The 24,394-nt window shown below is 43.6% G+C and overlaps 1 protein-coding gene across 1 annotated transcript; it reads left to right on the plus strand.

Annotated features, from left to right (window-relative positions):
- The first annotated feature begins 5,660 nt into the window (after window positions 1–5,660).
- On the plus strand, window positions 5,661–8,968 carry CER1 (cerberus 1, DAN family BMP antagonist). The gene is made up of 2 exons (XM_075860243.1): window positions 5,661–6,128; window positions 8,386–8,968. The coding sequence occupies exons 1-2, from the start codon at window positions 5,661–5,663 to the stop codon at window positions 8,686–8,688; spliced, it is 771 nt and encodes a 256-aa protein (XP_075716358.1). The 3' UTR covers window positions 8,689–8,968.
- The last annotated feature ends 15,426 nt before the right edge of the window (window positions 8,969–24,394 follow it).

Genomic DNA, 24,394 nt, shown 5'->3' on the forward strand with positions numbered 1-24,394 from the left:
GCCTCCTCCTCCGCCTCCTCCTCCACCTCGTCCTCCTCCGCCTCGTCCTCCTAAGCCTCCTCCTCCACCTCCTAAGCCTTGTCCTCCTCCTCCTAAGCCTCGTCCTCCTCCGCCTCGTCCTCCTAAGCCTCCTCCTAAGCCTCCTCCTCCTCCTCTGCCTCCTAAGCCTCGTCCTCCTCCGCCTCATCCTCCTCCGCCTCGTCCTCCTCCTCCGCCTCGTCCGCCTCGTCCTCCTCCGCCTCCTAAGCCTCGTCCTCTTCCGCCTCGTCCTCCTCCGCCTCCTCCTCCTCCTAAGCCTCGTCCTCCTCATCTTCCTCCGCCTCCTAAGCCTTGTCCTCCTCCTCCGCCTCATCCTCCTAAGCCTCGTCCTCCTCCGCCTCGTCCTCCTAAACCTCCTCCTCCGCCTCCTAAGCCTCTTCCTCCTCCGCCTCATCATCCTAAGCCTCCTCCTCCTAAGCCTCCTCCTCCTCCGCCGCCTCGTCGTCCTCCTCGTCCTCCTCCTCAGCCTCCTCCTCCGCGTAGCTGCGTAAGGAGTCCAAATGTAGCGCGGCGGCAGGCGTTCTACGATCCCCGCCATTTCTGGAGCCTCGCTGGCAGTGAAGGACTGGACGTCTGGACCGAAGACATCGCCCGGAAGACATCGCCTGACAACGAGGACTGGAGTGGGAGCCAGCATCTCTTCTGACACAGTGAGTAAAGTGTCTCAAAGTGCTGTTTAAGTATGGCCCTGTTCACACAGAGTATTTTGCAGGCAGAATAAATCTGCCTCAATATTCCTTAAAGAATTTTGAGGCAGATTTTGACCTGCCCACACTATCTTGCTGCGTTTTTTGCTGCGTTTTTTGCCTGCGGCGATTGAGGACAAAAAATGCAGCGAAAAATGCATTTTCAGCCTCCCATTGATTTCGATGGGAGGTCAGAGGCGGAACCGCGGCAAGAAAGGACATGCTGCTTTTTCTTTTTTCCGCGACTGGCTCCCATTGATTTCAGATTAAATCAATGGGAGGCGGTTTTGGATGTTTTGTGGCCCTGATTCCGAGGCAGTGTCCGAGTCAATATCAAGGCCCAAAAACTCTGTGAACTGGGCCTTATTGTTAGGGTAGGAACACACTAGGCATGAACACTGCGGATTTTATGCAACACGTTTTATTGCGGAAAACCCGCAGCGTATTACAGTCGCAGCAGAGTGGATGAGATTTTAACAAATCTCATCCACACGCTGCAAAAAAAATGGACCTGCGGTGTGGTTTTTTAAGTCAATTTATGCTGCAGAATCGCTGCTCCTCTGTTGCGGAAATGCTGCGCTTCTGCCGCAAAAATCACAAATGAGAAAAAAGTTATTTATAATTTTTAATTTATAAAAAAGTTTAGACTTACCCCGGCCGTAGTCCTGGTGACGCGATCCTCTATTCTTAGCGCAGCCCGGCCTCCTGTCATGACGTTTCATCCCATGTGACTGCTGCAGCGGTCACATGGTCTACAGCATCATCCCAGGAGGCCGGGCTTCGTTCAGAAGAGAGACGTGTCGCCTAGACTACGGCCGGGGCAAGTCGAAACTTTTTTTTCCCTGCAGGATTCCCGCAGCGGATATGGCTCACGAAACCTGCGAGACTATTTGGTGCGGTTTTGCTGGCGGAATTCAATGCGGCTACCGGGGCGGATAAGCTGTGGAGTTTTACTCAGCGTATCTGCCTAGTGTGTTCCTACCCTTATGATGCGCTCCTGGAGCTGCTGCTTGTCTCTAAATAGGCAGTTGGTCCAGTAGAATTTGCAATTATTTTTTTCAGTGAACCAGCTTTCAGTACGGGACAGTTGTCTGGCAGCGAGGCAGGGACTCCTAGCGTCGTACATAACTATGATGCTAGGAGCCCGGCTCCCTGCAGTGTGTTCGGTCCGGGACTTGCGGCCGAAATACGTTCGTGTGGCGTGTGTCGCAGTACAATGTAGTTACATCCTCAGGATAGGCCATCAATAGCTGATGGGTCAGTCCGAGCGCTGCTTCCTCTTCATTTCTACTTGCTCACTGTGAATCGTCATCACGGATGTAGCGGCGATTCACAGTATTGCAGCCTTCTCACAATGAAGTGAATGTGAGAAGGCTGCAATACTCTGATTTGCACTACATCTGTGTCGACGATTCTTAGGGTATGTTCACACGACAGCGTCCATAACGGCTGAAATTACGGGGATGTTTCCGCCTGAAAACATCCCCGTAATTTCAGCCGTAACGGCATGTGCAGGCGCTTGAACGCTGGGTCCATTACGGACGTAATTGGCGCTGCTATTCATTGGAGTCAATGAATAACAGCTCCAATTACGGCCAAAGAAGTGACAGGTCACTTCTTTGATGCGGGCGTCTATTTACGCGCCATCATTTGACAGCAGCGCGTAAATATACGCCTCGTGTGAACAGACAAACGTCTGCCCATTGCTTTCAATGGGCAGATGTTTGTCAACGCTATCGAGGCGCTATTTTCGGATGTAATTCGGGGAAAAAACGCCCGAATTACGTCCGTAATTAGTGTGTGTGCACATACCCTCAGAGAGCAAGTAGAAATGAAGGGGTAGCATGATATAGTGCTGGACGGAGTACCGTTAACAGGCGGTGCCACGGTAGGGGGGCCCAGAAAATTTAGCTGTAAGGGGCCCTGAAATTTCTGATGGCGGCCCTGCCTGCACTGATAAAGAGAAGGGAAGCCCTCTTCCCCTCAATACGCAACGGCTAGTCCGCATCAATTTAATGCCCATTTTAGGCAAAGCCGCAACAGAATTTGCCTAAAATGGGCATTAAATTGATGCGGACTAGCCGTTGCGTATTGAGGGGAAGAGGGCTTCCCTTCTCTCTATCAGTGCAGGATAGAGAGAAGGGACAGCCCTTTCCCTAGTAAAAGTAAAAAGAAATTCATACTTACCCGGCCGTTGTCTTGGTGACGCGTCCCTCTTTCGCCATCCAGCCCGACCTACCTGGATGACGCGGCAGTCCATGTGACCGCTGCAGCCTGTGATTGGCCTGTGATTGGCTGCAGCCGTCACTTGGACTGAAACGTCATCCTGGGAGGCCGGACTGGAGGAAGAAGCAGGGAGTTCTCGGTAAGTAGGAACTTCTATTTTTTTTTACCGGTTGATGTATCTTGTGATCGGAAGTCACTGTCCAGGGTGCTGAAACAGTTACTGCCGATCGCTTAACTCTTTCAGCACCCTGGACAGTGACTATTTACTGACGTCGCCTAGCAACGCTCCCGTAATTACGGGTGCACACACGTAGTCACCCGTAATTATGGGTTCACACACACGTAGTCACCCGTAATTATGGGTGCACACACGTAGTCACCCGTAATTACGGGAGCCCTATTGACTTCCTCAGTCTGGATGTAGATCTAGAAATACATAGGTCCAGCCAGAATGAAGAAATGTAATGTTAGTAAAACCAATACCCTCCGCAGCACACATAACATCTACATAACATCTGCGGACTTCATTGCGGAATTTTGACTCTCCATTGATGTCAATGGAGAAATTCCACAATGAGTCCGCAACAAGTCCGCTACACGTCCGCAACAACGATTGTATGCTGCGGACACCAAATTCCGCGCCGCAGCCTATGCTACGCAGCGGAATTGTCCGCAACGTGTAAACGAACACAACTAAAAAGCTGTGGAAGGCAATGGAGAAACGTGTACGCTGCGGATTTCCGCTGCGGACTGTCCGCAGCGGAATTCCAGAGCAATTCCGCTACGTGTGGTCATGCCCTAAAAGTCTTGGCAGCTCCTGAGCGGGGCAGTTGGGGAGCAGGGCAAGTCTCCATCAATGGTAGGCGATCTGGTGACCAAAAGTAATACCCCCAGTAAATGCTAATATAGCGACTAAATAAGAGAATAAGAAAACTTATTTTAAATTAGTTTTAATTACTTTTTAAAATACTATAATATTATAAGTACACCAGTAAAATAGACAGTTATAAACACCAATTATAGGCATCAATGAAAGAATCCCTCTCTTACACCACTGTTCCTGTAGATAGCGCCACAGACCCCCGAATTGGCTCCTAAATCCTCATTAAATCCGTAAAGTGTGAACATGGTTTTATAGCATAAAGATAAAAGTAGTGTGCTTACAAAGACAACACAAAGTTATTTCTAATATAGCTTCCAAATTGCACAAAAGGTTTACAGATAACACAAATATCAAAGTGTGATTAACTAACTGTACTAATGCTTGACAATAAAGATATTAGGTATAGAATAATTTCATAATTCTAATTCTTAGCATATTCAATAATTAAATATTGACAGGGTTTATCTTCATTAGAAAACCCCTTTAACTGGTTGCCGACACAGGACGAGTATGCTCGTCCTGAGCGGCGAGCACTTCGCGCATTAGGACGAGCATACTCGTCCTGTGTGACAGCCGTCTGTGCGCGCGATCGAGAGCGGGGCAATGGCTGTAATACACAGCCACGGCCCCGCTCTGACAGCGGAGAGAAGAGAAACAGCTTCTCTCCGCCGTTAACCCTTTGAACGCCGCGATGAAAGCAGATTGCGGCGTTCAAAGAGGGGGGACTGCACATTGATCGCGTCACAGAAAATAACTGTGACGTGATCAAAGCCCACAACTCATATGGCCAGACAGCCCAGGGTCCATTGAAGGACCCCAGGGCTGTCTGAACATATTTCCTGTTGTTAGGGCATACTGAGGTATGCCCTAACAACTGCCTGTGTACAATCAGTAACAGGCTAATGTACTGGCATAGAGATCTATGCCAGTACATTACAGTTACAAAATAAAAATCAAAATGATAAATCCCTTTATGGGATTTAAAAAAAAAGTTAAATGAATGTAAAAAATAATTAATGATAAATAAATAAATAAAAAGTAAAAAAAATACACAGAAACACACATTTTTATAATAAATAAACTTTTTAAAATATAAGTCCCAAAACATGAAATAATAGACATATTTTGTATCGCCACGACCATAACAACCTGTACAACAAATGTATAACATTATTTATGATCGGTGTGTAGTGTAAAAAAAATATTAAAACTGCAGCGGAACTGCTTTTTTTCTGCATTTTCGCCAAAATAAAAATTTATATAAATTAAACGATAATGTATTTGTACCAAAAAATGGTACCTACATAAAGTACAACTAGTCCCGCAAAAAACAAATTCTCATACAACTACGTTGTACAAAAAAGAAAAGAGTTTTGAGCGTCGGGATGCAAAGAGGGAAATGTAAAAAAATTGCTCTGTCCTCAAGGCCAAAATTGACCGTGTCCTTAAGGGGTTAAATAGCAAATTTGGGTATGGAAATTTTAGACAAATATTTAAAAATGCCTTTTGTATTAAATGTTCCATGATGTATATGATTTATGAAGACTAATGGAGTTCTTGACAATGTTGTGTACACCAGTAATACACATCTAGGTTATTTTTGTTCAGGAAAGTAACAGATTAGCTATTAGGAGTCAGACATAAGAGAAGCTTTACAGTTCACACATATAGATTGTAAAGAAAAGAGGGATTTCATTAACATAAACACATCTAAAGGACAGATTTTTAGCACTGAGAAAACAGGTAGAGTGCTAACTCGATCAGGTTGGTCTTTAAAACCATTAGATCCCCAAAAAGGAGCTTGCTACTTGGGTAAGGTCCCTGCCATGTTGTTGCTGATTCTCCAGCTCCTCATTGTATCCTACATTGCAAGTCATGGAGAAGGAAAACATTTAGAAACAAGAGGAATATCCAAATATTACCTCATTATTCATCAACATCAGTCAAGAAAAGAGAATGACGGCACAAGTTTAGTGGGACCTGATAAAAATAAAGGAAAGGATGAAGCATTATCAGGTATGAGCAAAAAAAATCCAGAGAAAAACAAAGTTCCTAAATCAAAGCCTCAAATGAAAGACAAAATAGGCATGAATTTGACCAGGATGGCGGGTTATGGTGGAACTAGAAGCAACAAATTCAGTAAAAGCAAAGTAGATGTTTCTGAAAAGGAGTATGCCCAAGTGTCTTGGAACAATTTTATTTATAAGATGAACACAGCCTCAGAAGCCTTAAATTATCCCGTCAAGACGCATGAAGTACAAAGAGAAGTCTGTAAAACCCTGCCATTCACCCAGGTAAGTGAATAGTATTTTCCTACCGTACTTTGGTTTTGTGCCTGTTAAACTGTAGACTGTGGGTGCAAACAATTGGCTAAGAATTGGGTTAAATATTGAAATGTTTACCATTCAGCTGTCTCATTAAATCTACAGAAACTCAAAATATTTAAAAATAATAATTTGTGAAATAGAGAGGTTTTTATTTGAATGGGCTGAGCACATTCACACTCACATGGATATCGCTGTACTAGATTTCACAGTGAAGAGGCTGCTGTAATCCAGTAATCACCGCTGCCCCTTCATTCTGCTGACTGGTGGGGATCCTGGGATTTGGACCCCCACCAATCATACATTAATGGTGTATCTTATGGCTATCCGTTTTAAAATCCCCACCAAAATAAAAACACTTAAATGTACAGACATGTTTCTTGTCTGGAAATCTATAACTATAGTCTTCGAAAGTCTCACCGTCATGGTGCCAAATGGATTGCTCCCCCTTCCAGAAGCTCTGCTTTGAGTTGTTTAACAATCCACTTATTTTGGTTTTAGGGACAGTTCTAATGTACTAGTTGTACTTGGACAGTTTACTATGTTAGTACTTTTCTATTGTTACTTTATTTCATGATGTGTCTATTGTGTTTTTTATTGTTGTGTGACTGACGTCTCTTATCAATGTCAACTGTACTAATGTTCTGATATTGTAGTATTGGTTAGCTACGGTCAAATCCAAATCAGGCTAAAGCTGGCCATATTTAATACAGTAGCTGTCAGCCAAACACTTGTTCAGCAGCAAGCTATTCCTCTCGACTCCATGTGCATGTTTTTTCAATGGAAAGAGGGGAAAAAGATGCTGCCAGACCCCTCAGATAGCAGGTTATCTCCCCCAAGAAGAAAGGATCGGGCATGCGGAAATCCAACCTGCCCGATCCTTCTTCTGCCATTGTGGGAAAGTGGGGAAACCCCATAACAAATAAGTCGGCCTATCCCGCCAAAATCGACGGGTGTAGTTGACATTTAAATAATGTATAACTTCCCCTTTACACAGTTCCTCACTGCACAACGCCATCACATTTGTAGCAGCTGTGCAGAGTATTATAGCTTCCTCCCATTTATTTGAGTGGACAAAGCTGTAATAGGGCACATGCACACGTGGCGGAATTGCTGTTGAATTCCGCTGCGGACAGTCCGCAGTGGAATTCTGCAGCAGCCGTTTTTTACATTTGTTTCTATATATTTTTAGGAAAGCTAGTTCAGACCTTGCAGAAAATAACTGTGCGGAAATCATGCTGCGGTGCAGAATTTTCCCTCTGCAGCATGCTTATGACGTTGCGGAGAAGAAGTGGAATTTCACTGCGGATTTCAGCACGTCCGCTGTGATTTCTGCAACGTCTGAATTACCTGTCAAATATGCAAATGTTGGTGCAGATTCATTGCGTAATTGCCCCAAATCTGCACCAACATTTGCAGCGGAAAAATTCCGCCACGTCTGAACGTGCCCATACTGTGCACAACCGCTATGAACACATTAGGTGTTGTGCAGTATGGAGTGTGTAAGCAGTGAAGGGGAAGCATCGCTCGTGGCCTCTTCAAAACGCTCATCAGTCAGGTACCATTCAGATATTGATGGCCTATCCGAATAACCCCCTTAAGTTTACACAAAACTTTGCCATTCGGCTGAGAGTTTACGACAAAAGGGGTGCAATCAAATGCAAAGAGTAGCAGCCAACACTTTATGGATGGAGATTACTTAGGGCCTGTTCACATCAGCGTCGGGTTCCGTTTGGGGTTTCCGGTCATCTATTCTGTCAGAGGAACAGATGAGCGGAAAGCCGAGCAGGAACTAAAGCTTCCGTTTACATTACCATTGATTTCAATGGTAATGCTTCCATTTCAGTTGGTTTCCATTCTGTAGAGTTTCAGTTTTTTTAATGGAAACAATTGCATAGTCGACCAATATCAATGGTAATGCAAACGGAAGCTATAGTTTCCATTTGGCTTTCCGTTAATCTGTTCCCCTGACAGAAAGATTGAACGGAAATCCCAAACTGAATGATGTAAACAGGCTCTATTTTGTGTGAGTTTATAGTGAAATCATGGTTACCTTCCCATAAATAGTGGTTTATTTCAGAAAATACATGGTTGACTGTCTAAAGATACATTTCCTTCAACCATCATGCACTTTAATCAAAAGTCTACAATAGTAATTTTACACTGAATGGGAAAAAAAAGAACAGTTTTTTTTATTTGTTGCTGATGCTATATTTATTCTTTGCAGAATATTATACACGAGAACTGTGACAAAGTGGCCATACAGAACCATCTTTGCTTTGGAAAATGTAACTCTCTTTATGTTCCGAACCAAAGAGACCAGCTCAACATCTGTTCCCGCTGTCTACCCTTCAAATTCACCATGCACCACCTGAAACTGAACTGTACAGGATCTAGCAATGTGGCTAAAGTTTTATTGATAGTGGAAGAGTGCAAGTGTGTGGTTCATAGCGACAACAGCTATAGGGTTAACAACATCAAGGACAGCAAGAACAATCTCTATGGACAACAAGAAAACCATGATCCATGATTAAAATTAGACCCTGCCATTTAGAATATCAACTTATAAACACTACGTTTTGGAGGCATTCAACAGATTACTGAAAAATCGACGACACGCAAAAGAGAGTCGAAAGTTCTGTACAGGACAGCATAACAGAAAAAATATCTGAATAATACCCTTAACCCTTTACCGTCATTTGACGTAACTGTACGTCATAGTGGGCAGAGTCACGGGTTGAGCTTGCTCCATACGCTACTGCCACCAGCTGTGTACGAAATCGAGGGGTCCCGATTGTTGTGATGGCAGCCTGGGGGTTTTATAAAAAGCCGGTAAAAATCACAATATACTACAATACATAAGTATTTCAGTGTATTGTACCAGCGATCAAATGATGAAAAAATGGTGAAATAAAGTTTTAACAAATGTACAAAAAATATTAAAAGCTGAAAAAAAAACCTTTTTAAGTAATCTAAAAAAAATGTAAAAAAATGTACATAATTGGTATCTTGTAGTCCTTACAGTTCTGAACTAATCCAATAAAACGTTGCTTTACCCTCAGGATGAACACTCCGAGAAAAAAAAGCTACAATTTCAGATTTTTTGGTCACCTTAACTCCCATAAAAAATGGAATAAGGCTTGGTCAAAAAGTCATACATATCCAAAAACAATCCAATATCCCAATAAAAACTACAGCTCGCCCCACAAAACAAGTCCTCATATGGCTCCAGCAACTGAAAAATATAAAAGTTATGGCGATCAGAATATGGCGACACAAAATAGTTTTTGTTTTTTAAAAATTTCTGTGTTAAAGTAATAATACATAAAAAAAACTATATAAATACAAATATACAATATACGTCAAAAAGATTTTCAAAAATGTTGAAAAATCCTTTTGACAGGTAAACCATTGAGAAAAATGTTAGTTGCGAGCAGTAGACATCTAAAGAATATTGATTGACATTCAAAGGACAAATAATAAGAAACAATCAGTGAAAGAAAAACGTTTTGTAAAACAGTAAGGCCTCATTCACACGACAGGGTTTCCCGTCCGGGTGCCGGCCGTTCATAAATTGGCCGGCACCCAGCTTCATTAGGAATAATAGACCCCTAATGAGGCTATTCACACAACCGATTTTTTGACGGCTTGCGCTCTATCTCCTCCTCCTCACAGCGCAGAGTGCATGTGAGGAGGAGGAGTTGATCCATTCGGACGAATGGCTGTACACTGTATGGCAGGGCCGGGGTGTACAGCAGGTGGAAGGGAGCGCTGCGCTGGCTCCCTTCCCCTGCTTGTTAAAAGCGCCCTGGCCCGGCGACACCTTCCATGGCGCCGCTAGCAGCTACTGCTGCTGCTACTACTGTAGCGACGCCACTATAGCAGAGCAGGGAGGTATCTCCCCGCTCTGCTATGTGCTAGCCCCACTTTAGCTCATCGAAGGAGCGGAATCCCCGTGTTTTCGGGGATTCCGCTCCTGGACAGAGCGCTTGATGTCTCTGTCCATATCTGGGCAGTGACATCAGGGGAAACTCCTGAAGCGGAATCCCCGAACACATGGGGATTCGCTTTCAGGAGTTGCCGCTGATGTCACTGTCCAGATCTGCCCGGCCCGGATGCAATACTTTATGCAAACCGGCCGGGCAAAATGGCCGATTTTACCGGCCGACACTCGGGCTCGGGCGGGACCCTGTCGTGTGAATCCCGCCTAAAAGTTATCAGTATCGTTCCTTCACTTAAATTTTTATGAATATGTGAATATATTGAATGTTCCTTAAATATGGCAGGCTAAATTATTTAAAGGGATTTGTCCAGTTTTTATTTATTTTTATATTTATTTGTAGAAAAGGAAAGCATATATTTTACATGTATTATACATGTTTTATAAAATCTGCTCACATACCTTTCTTATAGTGCATGAGGCCCCTGTCACAGTAGAATTGTATAGCCCAAAGATCAAGCCCCATGCACATGACCGTGGATTTCGCCTGTAATTACAGACCCATTCATTTCTATGGCCAACGGATACCTTCCCGTATATTTACGAGAAGGTGTCCGTGCCATAGAAACCTTCCGTAAAAATAGTACATGTCCTATTTTTTTATTTTAAAGACCGTGATCCCATAATTTATAATGGGAGAACGGCCCGCAAATGCAGACGGCTGTCCACAGCCGGCCGTGCCCGTAATCACGGACCGTGATTACGAGCACGGTCGTATGCATGGGGCCTTAGTCCTGTATAATGCATCCACTGGCTAACTGAATATGACTAAACATGGCGTCAGCTATGTGCCACCCCCACACACATCATGTGACCCCTAGACTTCAGTTAGCAACAGGGTTACAAGACTTAGATGTGTTAGGGCCACATAGAGGACACATCCATGGGCTAAGTGAAACTTTTCGCTTCCTGCTCTGCCATTCACTCCTCCTGGAGCACCGGAATGCTCGGCCAAAGCGTTGCCGATGCCCTGAACGGGGATTCTGCTCATAGATGGAGCCCCTGACTTCACTGTCCATATAAGGGCAGTGACATGAGGGCAGGGAACCTCCTGCAGCGGAATCTCCGGCCAGAGCATTGCCGATGCTCTGCCTTTGATTCCACTCATAGACGGAGCCCCTGACTTCACTGTCCATATAAGGGCAATGAAGTCAGGGCAGGGCACCTCCTGCGGGGGAATCCCCGGCCAGAGCATTGCCGATGCTCTGGCCGGGGATTCCGCTCAGAGACGGAGCCCCTGACTTCACTGTCCATATATGGATAGTGATGTCAGGGGCTTCCCCAGAGAACGAGTCCCAGAGCAGAGACTATACTAGCATTCTGCTCCGAGACTCCTACTCTGGGGAAGCCCCTTACATCACTGTCCATATATGGACAGTATGTCAAGAGCAGAGCAGGAGTCCCAGGCAGAGTGCTAGAAGCGGCTTTGCTCCAGGACTCCGGCTGGGGAAGCCCCTGACATCACTGTCCATGTCACTATCTACAGGGGGCTGTGTGGCACTATCTAGAGGGGGCACTGTGATTATACAAACAGGAAAGGGGGAGTGAGTTAACCCCAAAGGTCAATCTAGGTCAAACGGAAATGTCAAGTAGTAGCTTCTCCTGATCGTATGCAGGTGAACACTAAATACACTATTGTGATGACGGATATTTTACCTTGTCATCAAAGCTGTCTTTCTCATATAATGAAACAATATTTAAATATTGGAGAGATACATTCACGTATACATAAATATTTCAAATTATAACATTTTTAAATATATATTAAAAAAACAAAGCATAGTACTGCATGTTTGTGATAAATAGCTGATCTATTGTCGACCAGAGTGAAAAATAAAAGTGTATAAGAATGTATAAAAAAACATTCATATTTAACAATAATAGGCAAAATAGAGATTGGCTGGTTTTGGTGTAAACTACTGTATATGATCTAGTCTAACGACCACATTTTTGCTGTTATTACAATTTTTACAGAGGTGCCAAAATGGTATAGTGAGGCTGCCCTAAATTAAGTAGATGAATCATAGAGTAAACAAACCGTCCCATACATTGTGCTATCTTCCTTTACTAGCGAGTAATATTGAATTGATTATTTTTATATGCTATTTAATACTGGGGGCCCCATGCGGTATACATTGTATTTAGCAAATGTTCTCCAGGGTCTCATTCAGCCCCTCCGGAGACTGCAAAATTTGTAGATCCAAAAGGATTCCCTATTTTTCAAAAGTGAGAATCTGTTAGTGGCCTCGTGGGGAATTTGTTCTAGTGGTGTGATCTTCACCTCAAAGCGTCCCCCATGATATTGGTGCAGATGTTTTAAAAAATGAATATTTGTGTTGGATCTGTGTTTGTTTATCCTGGTTCTCAGCATTTGTTTGGTCCTACCAATATATTGTAGTCCACATGTGCATTCCAAGAGGTATACCACGAAATTTGACGCGCACTTTAGAAAATGATTGATAGTGAATATTTCTCCGGTTATATTGCACTTGGCCGTCAGCTGTCTGTGTTGGATATTATCGCATGTTTGACTCTATCTACAGGGGGGCTGTGTGGCTCTATCTACAGGGGGCTGTGTAGCTCTATCTACAGGGGGGCTGTGTAACTCCATCTACAAGGGGCTGTGTGGCACTATCTATAGGGGGCTGTGTGGCACTATCTACAGGGGGCTGTGTGGCACTATCTACAGGGGGACTGTGTGGCACCATCTACAAAGGGCTGTGTGGCATTATCTAGAAGGGGTCTGTGTGGCATTATCTAGAAGGGGTCTGTGTGGCAATAATTACAAGGGGCTGTGTGGCACTATCTACAGGGGTCACTGTGCTATTATCGACAGAGGGCACTTTGGCACTATCCACAGGAGGGCCATGTGGCACTATCTACAGGGGGCACTGTGGAATTATCTACAGGAAGCAGTGCGTGGCAATAACTACAAGGAGCAGTGCGTGGCCATATCTACAGGGAGCAGTGCGTGGCAGTATCTACTGGGGGCTGCGTGGAGCACCATCTACAAGGGGCACTGAGAGTGGCACAATCTACGCTGGTTTTTACACTACCAGTAGTGGTCAGTACATATCGCTTAGCCCTAGTGATAAATTGAGACATCACCTGCCTGTATACAACCAAAAAACCAGAGAGAGATACTGGCTACCAAAATAGTTGTCAGTCAAACTAGTGCAGAAATTTTTGTTTGTTTATTTCTCTGCAGAAATTCTGGAAAGCCATACCCCCATCAGATAAGACACACCTCCATAAGACACACCCACCAAAGACGCCACACATTAAATGTCCCTGGAAAAAAAATTCAAATGTTGGCAACCAAGTCTAGGTGATTTATAAAATGGCTGCATGTCTCTAGGTGATGTTGTCATGTTGTTAATAAAGTTAAATATGAAAAATAAAACAGAACACACAGAGGAGACAGGGAGTAGAATATAAGAGCTGCTCCTCACAGACACAGAAATACTTTATAACTTCTGCTCCTCAATAACCTATTATTCACCTGTTATATACCTGGACAGTATTACCTGAATGCCAGGGGTCACATGATGTGGGTCACATGACTGCCACCAACTTTAGTCCATTCAGTTGTCCTATGGATGCATTTCTATGGACTAATCTGTGGGCTATATAATTTTTTTCTTTTAAGACAAAGGCAACTACACTGGTATAAGAAATGTATGTGATCCGAATTTTAAATATGTATATATTAGAATTCTATATGATTTCCTATTCTATAAATTAATTAAAACACATTAAAAGTGGACAACCCCTTCAACTTTTCTGCAATAAAGAGAAATTATGACAGTTCTGGTCTGTTATCTGTTCATTCGGGACTGACGGATTCAGTGTAAAATGAAAGATACAGCTGTTCTGTATAGAAAATACAGACCAGCTGTATCTCAAAAAGTATAAGATATTTTAATAAAGAGTAATTATAAAGTTACACTAAACACACTAACGGATCTATTTATTATTTTAAAAAAATGCCCTTGAAGGTGTACATGTGGATGAGATTTGTTCAAATCTCATCTACTCTGGTGCCACTGTATTATGCAGCAGATTTTTGGCAACGAAATACATTGCGGAAAATCCTCAGTATTTAAGATACGTGTGAACTTACCGTTTAACTTCTGTCACGAGATGCAGTTCCATATATACTGGAGCTGCACTTTAATTTAAATATGATCATAACCCCCCAGCAGGGCCACCATCATAAATTTCGAGGCCCCATACAGTGAGATTGGTCAGGGCCCCTGGGGATTTACCGTTTGAGCCTTTAAAAGGAGGTAAGTGAGCAGAATGGTCAGCGGGAAGCAAAGTAAGCAGCGACAACTGGGGAAGGTTGTCAAAGGGGTTTTCTGAGATATTAAAATTAGTTTAATTGGACTTTAGGCTGGAAATAGATCAAATTGTAATGTACTTATCTTAGTAATTCTGTGCCATTCCCGCACCGCAGGTACCCGCCTGTCACCAGTCATCTCTGTTTACCTTGCTTACACAGCGATGTGTTCATGTCACGTGCTTGTGGCAGCCAATCACGGCCGTACTAAGTAAGCGTAATACTCGTCCGTGTGCTGTGCATTGATATCACTCACAGGACACGGACCTATGCAATTCAATGGGGCCATTCACACATTCGTTGTTTTTCACGCAGCGTGTGTCCGTTGCGTGAAACTCACTGCATGTCCTAAATTGGTGCGTTTTCACGCACCTAGCCGCCCATTGAGGTCTATGGGTGCATGAAAACCACGGAGAGTACACGGATGACATCCATGTTCTGTCCGTGTTTCACGCATCAAATACATTGAAAAGCAGAAAAATACATTTTAACCAGTTCAGGACAGGGCTGTTTTGAGCCTTTAGGACCAGACACCGTTTAGCCATTTTTAGCACGTGTTAGTTAAACAGCTATAACTTTTTTATTTGTTGGGCTAGCGATGTGATTTTTTTAGATATTTTTTTTTCCATAGACAATGCAGGTTTCTTTTTTTTATCATTTTTATACACATCCTTTTTTCTATATTAGAATTTGTAGGCTTAAAGTTTGAAAATAATAGTAAAAAATAATTTTTACTTTTTAGCTATTTTTTTCTGTTAATAACATAGTTTTACCTTAAAATAGACCTTTTATTTGTGATTGTCCTTGTCTACCGTAAATGTTGATATATTACATGTCCATTTTAGGGTAATTGGGTCAGGGTTAGCGTTACAATAATGATTGGCGGGGGGGGGGGGGGGCGTTTTTTTGGGTGGGTATTTTATGTGTATTTTTTTTTTTTCTCGTTTACACCATGTTTTTCCACTGTAAGGGTATGTTCACACGGCAGCCTCCGTTACGGCTGAAATCACGGAGCTGTTTTCAAAAGAAAACAGCTCCGGCATTTCAGACGTAATGGCAAGTGCAGGCGCTTTTCGCTGCGTCCATTACGGACATAATTGGAGCTGTTTTTCCATTGTGTCAATGGAAAACGGCTCCAATTACGTCTCAAGAAGTGACAGGTACTTCATTGACGCGCGCGTCTTTTTTACGCGCCATCTTTTGACAGCGGCGCGTAAAAAAAATTACCGTCGGCGCAGAACATCGTAAAGCCCATTCAAATGCATGGGCAGATGTGTGCCGACGCTTTGGAGCCGTATTTTCGGACGTAATTCGGGGCTAAAACGCCCGAATTACATACGTAAATAGGGTGTGTGAACCCAGCCTTACTTGGGCTCCACAGCAGCCCAGTTACAGGGGAAATCAGCCCTCGTATTGTGACTATTGTCACTAATAGAGCTGTGCTGGGTCTAGTTAGACCCAGCAGCAGCCTTCCACTAACGGCACCCGGTGATCATGTGACCACATGATCACCGGGACCAATCGAGGCAGCGGCGCTTCCGCTGCCTCTATTCGTATACACAGCGCTCATTGTAGAAGAGATCAGAGAAGATAGAAGCAGCGCCGCAGGTTTTTAGGACCCCGACCGCTGGCCGTATATACAAATACCTCCCAACCGTCCCGGATTCAGCGGGACAGTCCCAGATTCCGGGCGGTGTCCCGCTGTTCCGGGCGGCAGGTGTGTATGTCCCGCTGTCAAAATAATTCTGAAGCAGGGAACCATCAGCTCCCTGCTTCAGAATTGGTTCATAGCGGAGGAGCAGAGGGAGCTCCTCCGCTCGCCGAGGGCTCCCCGGGCACAGTGCTACTTTAAGCGCTGTGCTCGGGGAAGCCCTTGATGGTACTGTCCATTTATGAGCGGAATCCCCGGCCAGAGTATATTCAAATATAGAACAGGTCGTGAGTTTTTTGCAACGGACTCACGTTGCACAAAATTCACGGACTGTCTGCACGGCCCCATAGACTATTATAGGTCCTTACAACACGCGTGAAAATCACGGACGAATAACACGCTCGTGTAAACAAGCCCTTACACTGTATACATTTATCACTTTGTTAACCCCTTCCCTCTTTAGCCACGTTTGACCTTCCTGACAGAGCCTCATTTTTCAAATCTGACATGTTTCACTTTATGTGGTAATAACGTCGGAATACTTTTACCTATCCAAGCGATTCTGAAACTGTTTTCTCGTGACACATTGGACTTTAAGATAGTGGTAAAATTTGGTCGATACATTCAGTATTTAATTGTGAAAAACACCAAAATATAGTGAAAAATTGCAAATTAACATCCCCCATATGTCCACTTTATGTTTGCATAGTTTTTTGAAAATCCTTTTATTTTTCTAGGACGTTACAAGGCTTAGAACTTTAGCAGCAATTTCTCACTTTTTCAAGAAAATTTCAAAAGGCTATTTTTACAGGGGGCAGTTCAGTTCTGAAGTGGCTTTGAGGGCCTTATATATTAGAAACCCCCAATAAGTCACCCCATTTAAAAAACTGCACCCCTCAAAGAATTCAAAACAGCATTTAGAAAGTTTCTTAACCCTTTAGACGTTTCACAGGAATTAAAGCAAAGTAGAGGTGAAATTTACAAGTTTCGTGTTTTTTTTTGCAGAAATTCATTTTGAATCCATTTTTTTTGTAACACAGAAAGTTTCACTAGAAACATGCAACTCAATATTTATTGCCAAGATTCTGCAGTTTTTAGAAATATCCCACATGTGGCTGTAGCGTGCTTATGGACTGAAGCATCGGCCTCAGAAGCAAAGGAGCACCTAGAGGATTTTGGGGCCTTGTTTTTATTACAATATATTTTAGGCACCATATCAGGTTTGAAGGATTCTTGCGGTGCCAAAACAGTAGAAACCCCCACAAGTGACCCCATTTTGGAAACTACACCCCTTGAGGAAATTATCTAGGGGTATAGTGAGCATTTTGACCCCACAGGAGTTTTGCAGAAATTATTGGAAGTAGGACGTGAATATGAAAATCGACATTTATCCAATAAAACGTAGGTTTAGCTAATTTTTTTTCATTCCCACAAGGACCTAAGGAAAAAAAGCGCCACAAAATTTGTAGAGCAGTTTGTCCCGAGTAAAACAGTACCCCACATGTGGTCATAGACTGCTGTTTGGACACACGGCAGGGCTTAGAAGGGAAGGAATGCCATTTGGCTTTTGGAGCTCAAATTTAGCAGGAATGTTTTGCGGAGGCCATGTCGCATTTGCAAAGCCCCTGAGGGGACAAAACAGTGGAAACCCCCTACAAGTGACCCCATTTTGGAAACTACACCCCTTGAGGAAATTATCTAGGGGTATAGTGAGCATTTTCACCCGACAGGTTTTTTGCAGAAATTATTGGAAGTAGGACATGAAAATGAAAATCTACATTTTTCCCAATATAACGTAGGTTTAGCTAATTTTTTTTCATTCCCACAAGGACTTAAGGAAAAAAAGCACCACAAAATTTGTAGAGCAGTTTGTCCCGAGTAAAACAGTACCCCACATGTGGTCATAGACTGCTGTTTGGACACACGGCAGGGCTCAGAAGGGAAGGAACGCCATTTGACTTTTGGAGCTCAAATTTAGCAGGAATGGTTTGCGGAGGGCATGTCGCATTTGCAAAGCCCCTGAGGGGACAAAACAGTGGAAACCCCCTACAAGTGACCCCATTTTGGAAACTACACCCCTTGAGGAAATTATCTAGGGGTATAGTGAGCATTTTCACCCCACAGGTTTTTTGCAGAAATTATTGGAAGTAGGACATGAAAATGAAAATCAACATTTTTCCCAATATAACGTAGGTTTAGCTAATTTTTTTTCATTCCCACAAGGACTTAAGGAAAAAAAGCACCACAAAATTTGTAGAGCAGTTTGTCCCGAGTAAAACAGTACTGCACATGTGGTCATAGACTGCTGTTTGGATACACGGCAGGGCTTAGAAGGGAAGGAACGCCATTTGACTTTTGGAGCTCAAATTTAGCAGGAATGGTTTGCGGAGGCCATGTCGCATTTGCAAAGCCCCTGAGGGGACAAAACAGTGGAAACCCCCCACAAGTGACCCCATTTTGGAAACTACACCCCTTCAGGAAATTATCTAGGGGTATAGTGAGCATTTTAACCCCACAGGAGTTTTGCAGAAGTTATTGGAAGTAGGATGTGAAAATGAAAATCTACATTTTTCCCAATAAAACGTAGGTTTAGCTAATTTTTTTTCATTCCCACAAGGACTTAAGGAAAAAAAGCACCACAAAATTTGTAGAGCAGTTTGTCCCGAGTAAAACAGTACCCCACATGTGGTCATAGACTGCTGTTTGGACACACGGCAGGGCTTGGAAGGGAAGGAACGCCATTTGACTTTTGGAGCTCAAATTTAGCAGGAATGGTTTGCGGAGGCCATGTCGCATTTGCAAAGCCCCTGAGGGGACAAAACAGTGGAAACCCCCCACAAGTGACCCCATTTTGGAAACTACACCCCTTCAGGAAATTATCTAGGGGTATAGTGAGCATTTTGACCCCACAGGATTTTTGCAGAAATGATTAGAAGTAGGTAGTGAAAATGAAAATCTACATTTTTTCAAATAAAATGTAGGCTTAGCTATATTTTTTTTAATTTCCACAAGGACAAAAGGAGAAAAAGCTCTACAAAATTTGTAAAGCTATTTCTACCGAGTAAAACAGTACCCCACATGTGGTCATAAACGGCTGTTTGGACACACGGCAAGGCTGAGAAGGGAAAGAGCGCCATTTGGAGTTCAAATTTATCAGGAATGGTTTGCGGAGGCAATGTTGCATTTGCAAAGCCCCTGAGGGGACAAAACAGTGGAAACCCCCCAAAATTTACCCCTTTTGGGAAACCATGCCGCTCAAGGAAATTATTTAGGGGTATAGTGAGCATTTAAATAGATGATACAATTAAAAATCCATGGATGTGTGATAAACTTTGAAGCACTCCTTTATACACAGGCCAGGTTTGTCGGGGCAGGTGTCGCACTGATAAATGGTGTCTCGTCTTCTCCCCCTTTTGTAACAGACTTTGCACTTTTTTTGGGTCCTTCCCTTTTTACCAGTGGAGTGGATTTTCGCCGGGAAAGTGTTGTCCTGGTACAATACGTGGACCATCGTTTCTAGAAGTACTGGGGCCCTCCCTTTCCTGGTTCCCAAATACAAGGGCCTTGATAACCACCTTTTCGGGGGTGTACACTTCAGGAAATTTGGTGCAGAAATGATCAATGACTGGCCTGATTTTGAAAAGGCGGTCGTATGTGGGGTAATCACGGGGTGGGCACTGTGCATTATCACTATAATGCAAAAATTTCAAATCGTGTCCGGGTCATTGCCATGCGGTATAATGGGGTGCTGTATAAAATGTCCGCACTCCAGTATTGCCTAATCTCTGGCTTTTTTACTAGGCCCATATGTAGAACAAGGCCCCAAAATTTTATCATTTCTGCTGCCTCTATGGGGGTCCACCTAGCAAATGATGAAGTGGGGTTTTGGGCTAAAAATTGCTGGGCGTATAAATTTGTTTGGGCCACCATTAAATTAACAAAATCTTCAGAGAAAAAGACCTTGAAAAAGTCAATTTCCATGAGGCCTACAGTCTCTAACCGAATTCCTGAGCTTCCTGTGAAATCCGGAATGTGAGGCTCATAATTATCAGGGGGTGGGTTCCACACGATATCACTAATTTGGGGGGTTGCCTGAGCTGATGTCCTGGGGCGCCTTTGTGGGGGTTCCTCATCACTGGATGAGGATGATGAGGAGGTCAAGATGAATGGGGAAATTTCCTCTTCTCCCTCGCTGGCCGATTCAGTGTGAGAGGCCAGGATAGTGTATGCCTCGGCTGAGTAGACCCTTTGGGATGATTGGGAAATTTTTATTAGGGGGGTATGTAGTGCTTCAACACGTGTAATAATTTATTTTTATAGAGGTGGTTGTGTGTTGTGCTTTTACACGTGTATATGAAATTTATTGAAAAAAAAAAAAAAGGAAAAGAAGAAAAATTCCTGACTACCTCACACTAACAAATAAATAACTAACGCTAACTATAACGCTGTAAATTTACTCTAAAACTGTCGCTACGCTATCAAAAATTTAGTGAACGAACTTCAGTTAAAAAAAAACTGAATGTCCGTCACTAAACGGACGCTGACTAGAAGATATAAATTTATACTAAAACTGTCGCTACGCTATAAAAAATTTAGTGAACGGACTGAATGTCCGTCACTAAATGGACGCTAACTAGAAGAAGTAAATTTATTCAAACTGTATAAAAAATATATAGCTATGACTTCTGCTATATATTTTTTTTACAAAACGGTCCGCTACTCTAATGCTACTTTTTTTTTTTTAATAAAAAAAAAAAAAAAAGCACAAAAAAAAACCTGCGTAAACAAATTACCACTGAGGCTGATTATTAGTCTCAGCAGCCGCAGGGCGCATGCAAAAAAAAGGTGCAGTAATACAAAAGGCCAAAAAATAAAAAAAACTTGCGCCAAAGAAAATTACCACAGATGCTGATCAGTGATGGCGGTCACTGATCAGCACTCAGTGGCCGCAGGGCGCACACAGGGAGGTGCAAAAATACAAAAAAAAGAAAGTCATGTGCCAAAAATTGGCGGTCAGTGATGGCGGTCACTGATCCGCAGCCGCAGGACGTAAAAAGGGAAAGAGGGGGAGGGGGGAGGGTACAGGGATAAGAAGTTTAGGAAAAAACAAGTGCTGCTGCTAAAAAAAAAAAAATCAGCAGCAGCACAGTTGATGATGATGACGGTTCACTCTGCAGCAGGAAGCAGTCGGATGAAGACGTCACAGCAGGATCGCAGCACAGAAGGCCTCAGATTCGGTAAGTTGGCTTCACAGGCGGTCACACCAGCTCTGCTCACCGTTCCTAACCGGAATGAGGTGAGCAGGGCGGGTGAAGGGTGTTTCAAACACCTGCCATGGCTGCGATTGGTCGGTCGGTGCAGACCGACCAACCGTAGCGATCGGGGGGCTGGCATCACCGCCATTTTTTACATGGAAGATGGTAGTGATTGGTGCTGCCCTGTGGCACAGTAATAGGCTAAGGCAGCAAACGGCCGGTCTGAATTGACCGGCCAATGGCGGCGATCGCCGATGAGGGGGGGAGGCGACACCCCCCTGGGCATCGTGTACAGATGGCCTGCTGTTATGAACAGCAGCCATCTTTACTTTAAAATGTTCTCATTTTTTTTTATAACTGTTTTCCCGTTTGGGGTAAGTATACGACATTTTGCGGGAAGCACTGGCTTTCCATGATGTATACTTATGACAAATGTCGGGAAGGGGTTAATAATTATCTATGTATATGTCAACATATTGTTGTGTAACTTTATTGATCCAATATCTGTATGTGGTTTTGCATCTTTTTCACTATTTTTATATGAAATGTTTTTAATGAGATTTGTAATTGACATAGATATGTATATATATATACACACATATATATATATATATATATATATATATACACAGTGAAGTAAATAAGTATTTGATCCCTTGCTGATTTTGTAAGTTTGCCCACTGTCAAAGACATGAACAGTCTAGAATTTTTAGGCTAGGTTAATTTTACCAGTGAGAGATAGATTATATTTAAAAAAAACCTGTAAATCACATTGTCACAATTATATATATTTATTTGCATTGTGCACAGAGAAATAAGTATTTGATCCCCTACCAACCATTAAGAGTTCAGCCTCCTCCAGACCAGTTACACGCTCCAAATCAACTTGGTGCCTGCATTAAAGACAGCTGTCTTAAATGGTCACCTGTATAAAAGACTCCTGTCCACAGACTCAATTAATCAGTCTGACTCTAACCTCTACAACATGGGCAAGACCAAAGAGCTTTCTAAGGATGTCAGGGACAAGATCATAGACCTGCACAAGGCTGGAATGGCTACAAAACCATAAGTAAGACGCTGGGTGAGAAGGAGACAACTGTTGGTGCAATAGTAAGAAAATGGAAGACATACAAAATGACTGTCAATCGACATCGATCTGGGGCTCCATGCAAAATCTCACCTTGTGGGGTATCCTTGATCCTGAGGAAGGTGAGAGCTCCGCCGAAAACTACACGGGGGGAACTTGTTAATGATCTCAAGGCAGCTGGGACCACAGTCACCAAGAAAACCATTGGTAACACATTACGCCGTAATGGATTAAAATCCTGCAGTGCCCGCAAGGTCCCCCTGCTCAAGTAGGCACATGTACAGGCCCGTCTGAAGTTTGCAAATGAACATCTGGATGATTCTGAGAGTGATTGGGAGAAGGTGTTGTGGTCAGATGAGACTAAAATTGAGCTCTTAGGCATTAACTCAACTCGCCGTGTTTGGAGGAAGAGAAATGCTGCCTATGACCCAAAGAACACCGTCCCCACTGTCAAGCATGGAGGTGGAAACATTATGTTTTGGGGGTGTTTCTCTGCTAAGGGCACAGGACTACTTCACCGCATCAATGGGAGAATGGATGGAGCCATGTACCGTCAAATCCTGAGTGACAACCTCCTTCCCTCCACCAGGACATTAAAAATGGCTCGTGGCTGGGTCTTCCAGCACGACAATGACCCGAAACATACTGTCACGGACACAGGGTATGTGGACCCACTAGGCCGCTCCGCCGTAGCGGGGAGGCAGCTGACCAGGTCACAGTCTATGCAGAAGTAAATGGCAGACAGTAATGCTTGGGTACCTGAAATAGTCCGGGCGGTGGCTGTGGCTTCAGCACAGATGGAGGCAGGTGCGGCAAGTGGCGCCAGATGTGGCGGCAGTATCCGATGTAGCGGTAGATACTTGACGTGGCAGATGGCACTTGACGTGGCAGATGGCACTTGGCGTGGCAGAAGACACTTGAAGTGGCCGATGACTCTAGACGTGGAAGATGGCACTTGACGCTGGTAGGCACAGGAACAATACGGAATACAGGAACGGTAACAGGGCACGGGTAACAGCTGGAACGGGAGACACTAAGGGACCGTTTGCGAGACAGACTGGGAAAGACTAACAACGCTCAGGCAAGGATTAGAAGGCCAGGGGCCTTCTTATAGACCAGGAAATCGTGGCAGTTGATAGTGATGACCCAGCCGAACGGAGCGGAAGTGAGCGCTGGCATCTACTAGGAAGGAGATGGAGGCCAGCGCTCACAGATCCATTGCTGCGGGCGTCGGGAGGTGAGTAAACCTGACGGCCCGCGGCCATGGGCGCTACACATACAGCCAAGGCAACAAAGGAGTGGCTCAAAAAGAAGCACATTAAGGTCATGGAGTGTACTAGCCAGTCTCCAGCTTAATCCCATCGAAAACTTATGGAGGGAGCTGAAGATCCGAGTTGCCAAGCGACAACCTCGAAATCTTAATGATTTACAGATGATCTGCAAAGAAGAGTGGGCCAAAATTCCATCTAACATGTGTGCAAACCTCATCATCAACTACAAAAAACGTCTGACTGCTGTGCTTGCCAACAAGGGTTTTGCCACCAAGTATTAAGTCTTGTTTGCCAAAGGGATCAAATACTTATTTCTCTGTGCACAATGCAAATACATATATATAATTTTGACAATGTGATTTTCTTTTTTTTTTTATATATATAATCTATCTCTCACTGGTAAAATTAACCTAGCCTAAAAATTCTAGACTGTTATATATATATATATATATATATATATATATAGGCTCAAAAAGATAGTAGGAGCAGCACAGTGTGAATACCAAAATCGGCTGGTGCTAGCTTCAATAAAGGAGGGACGCACTCCTCATGAATGTACAGAAAAATAGAGACCAGAAGCAGCACTCAAAATAGCAAAAAATGTGAATTTATTTACCCAACAAAGCAACG

This window comes from Rhinoderma darwinii, chromosome 1 (assembly GCF_050947455.1).
Source record: "Rhinoderma darwinii isolate aRhiDar2 chromosome 1, aRhiDar2.hap1, whole genome shotgun sequence".
In the NCBI taxonomy this organism is placed as follows: Eukaryota; Metazoa; Chordata; class Amphibia; order Anura; family Rhinodermatidae; genus Rhinoderma; species Rhinoderma darwinii.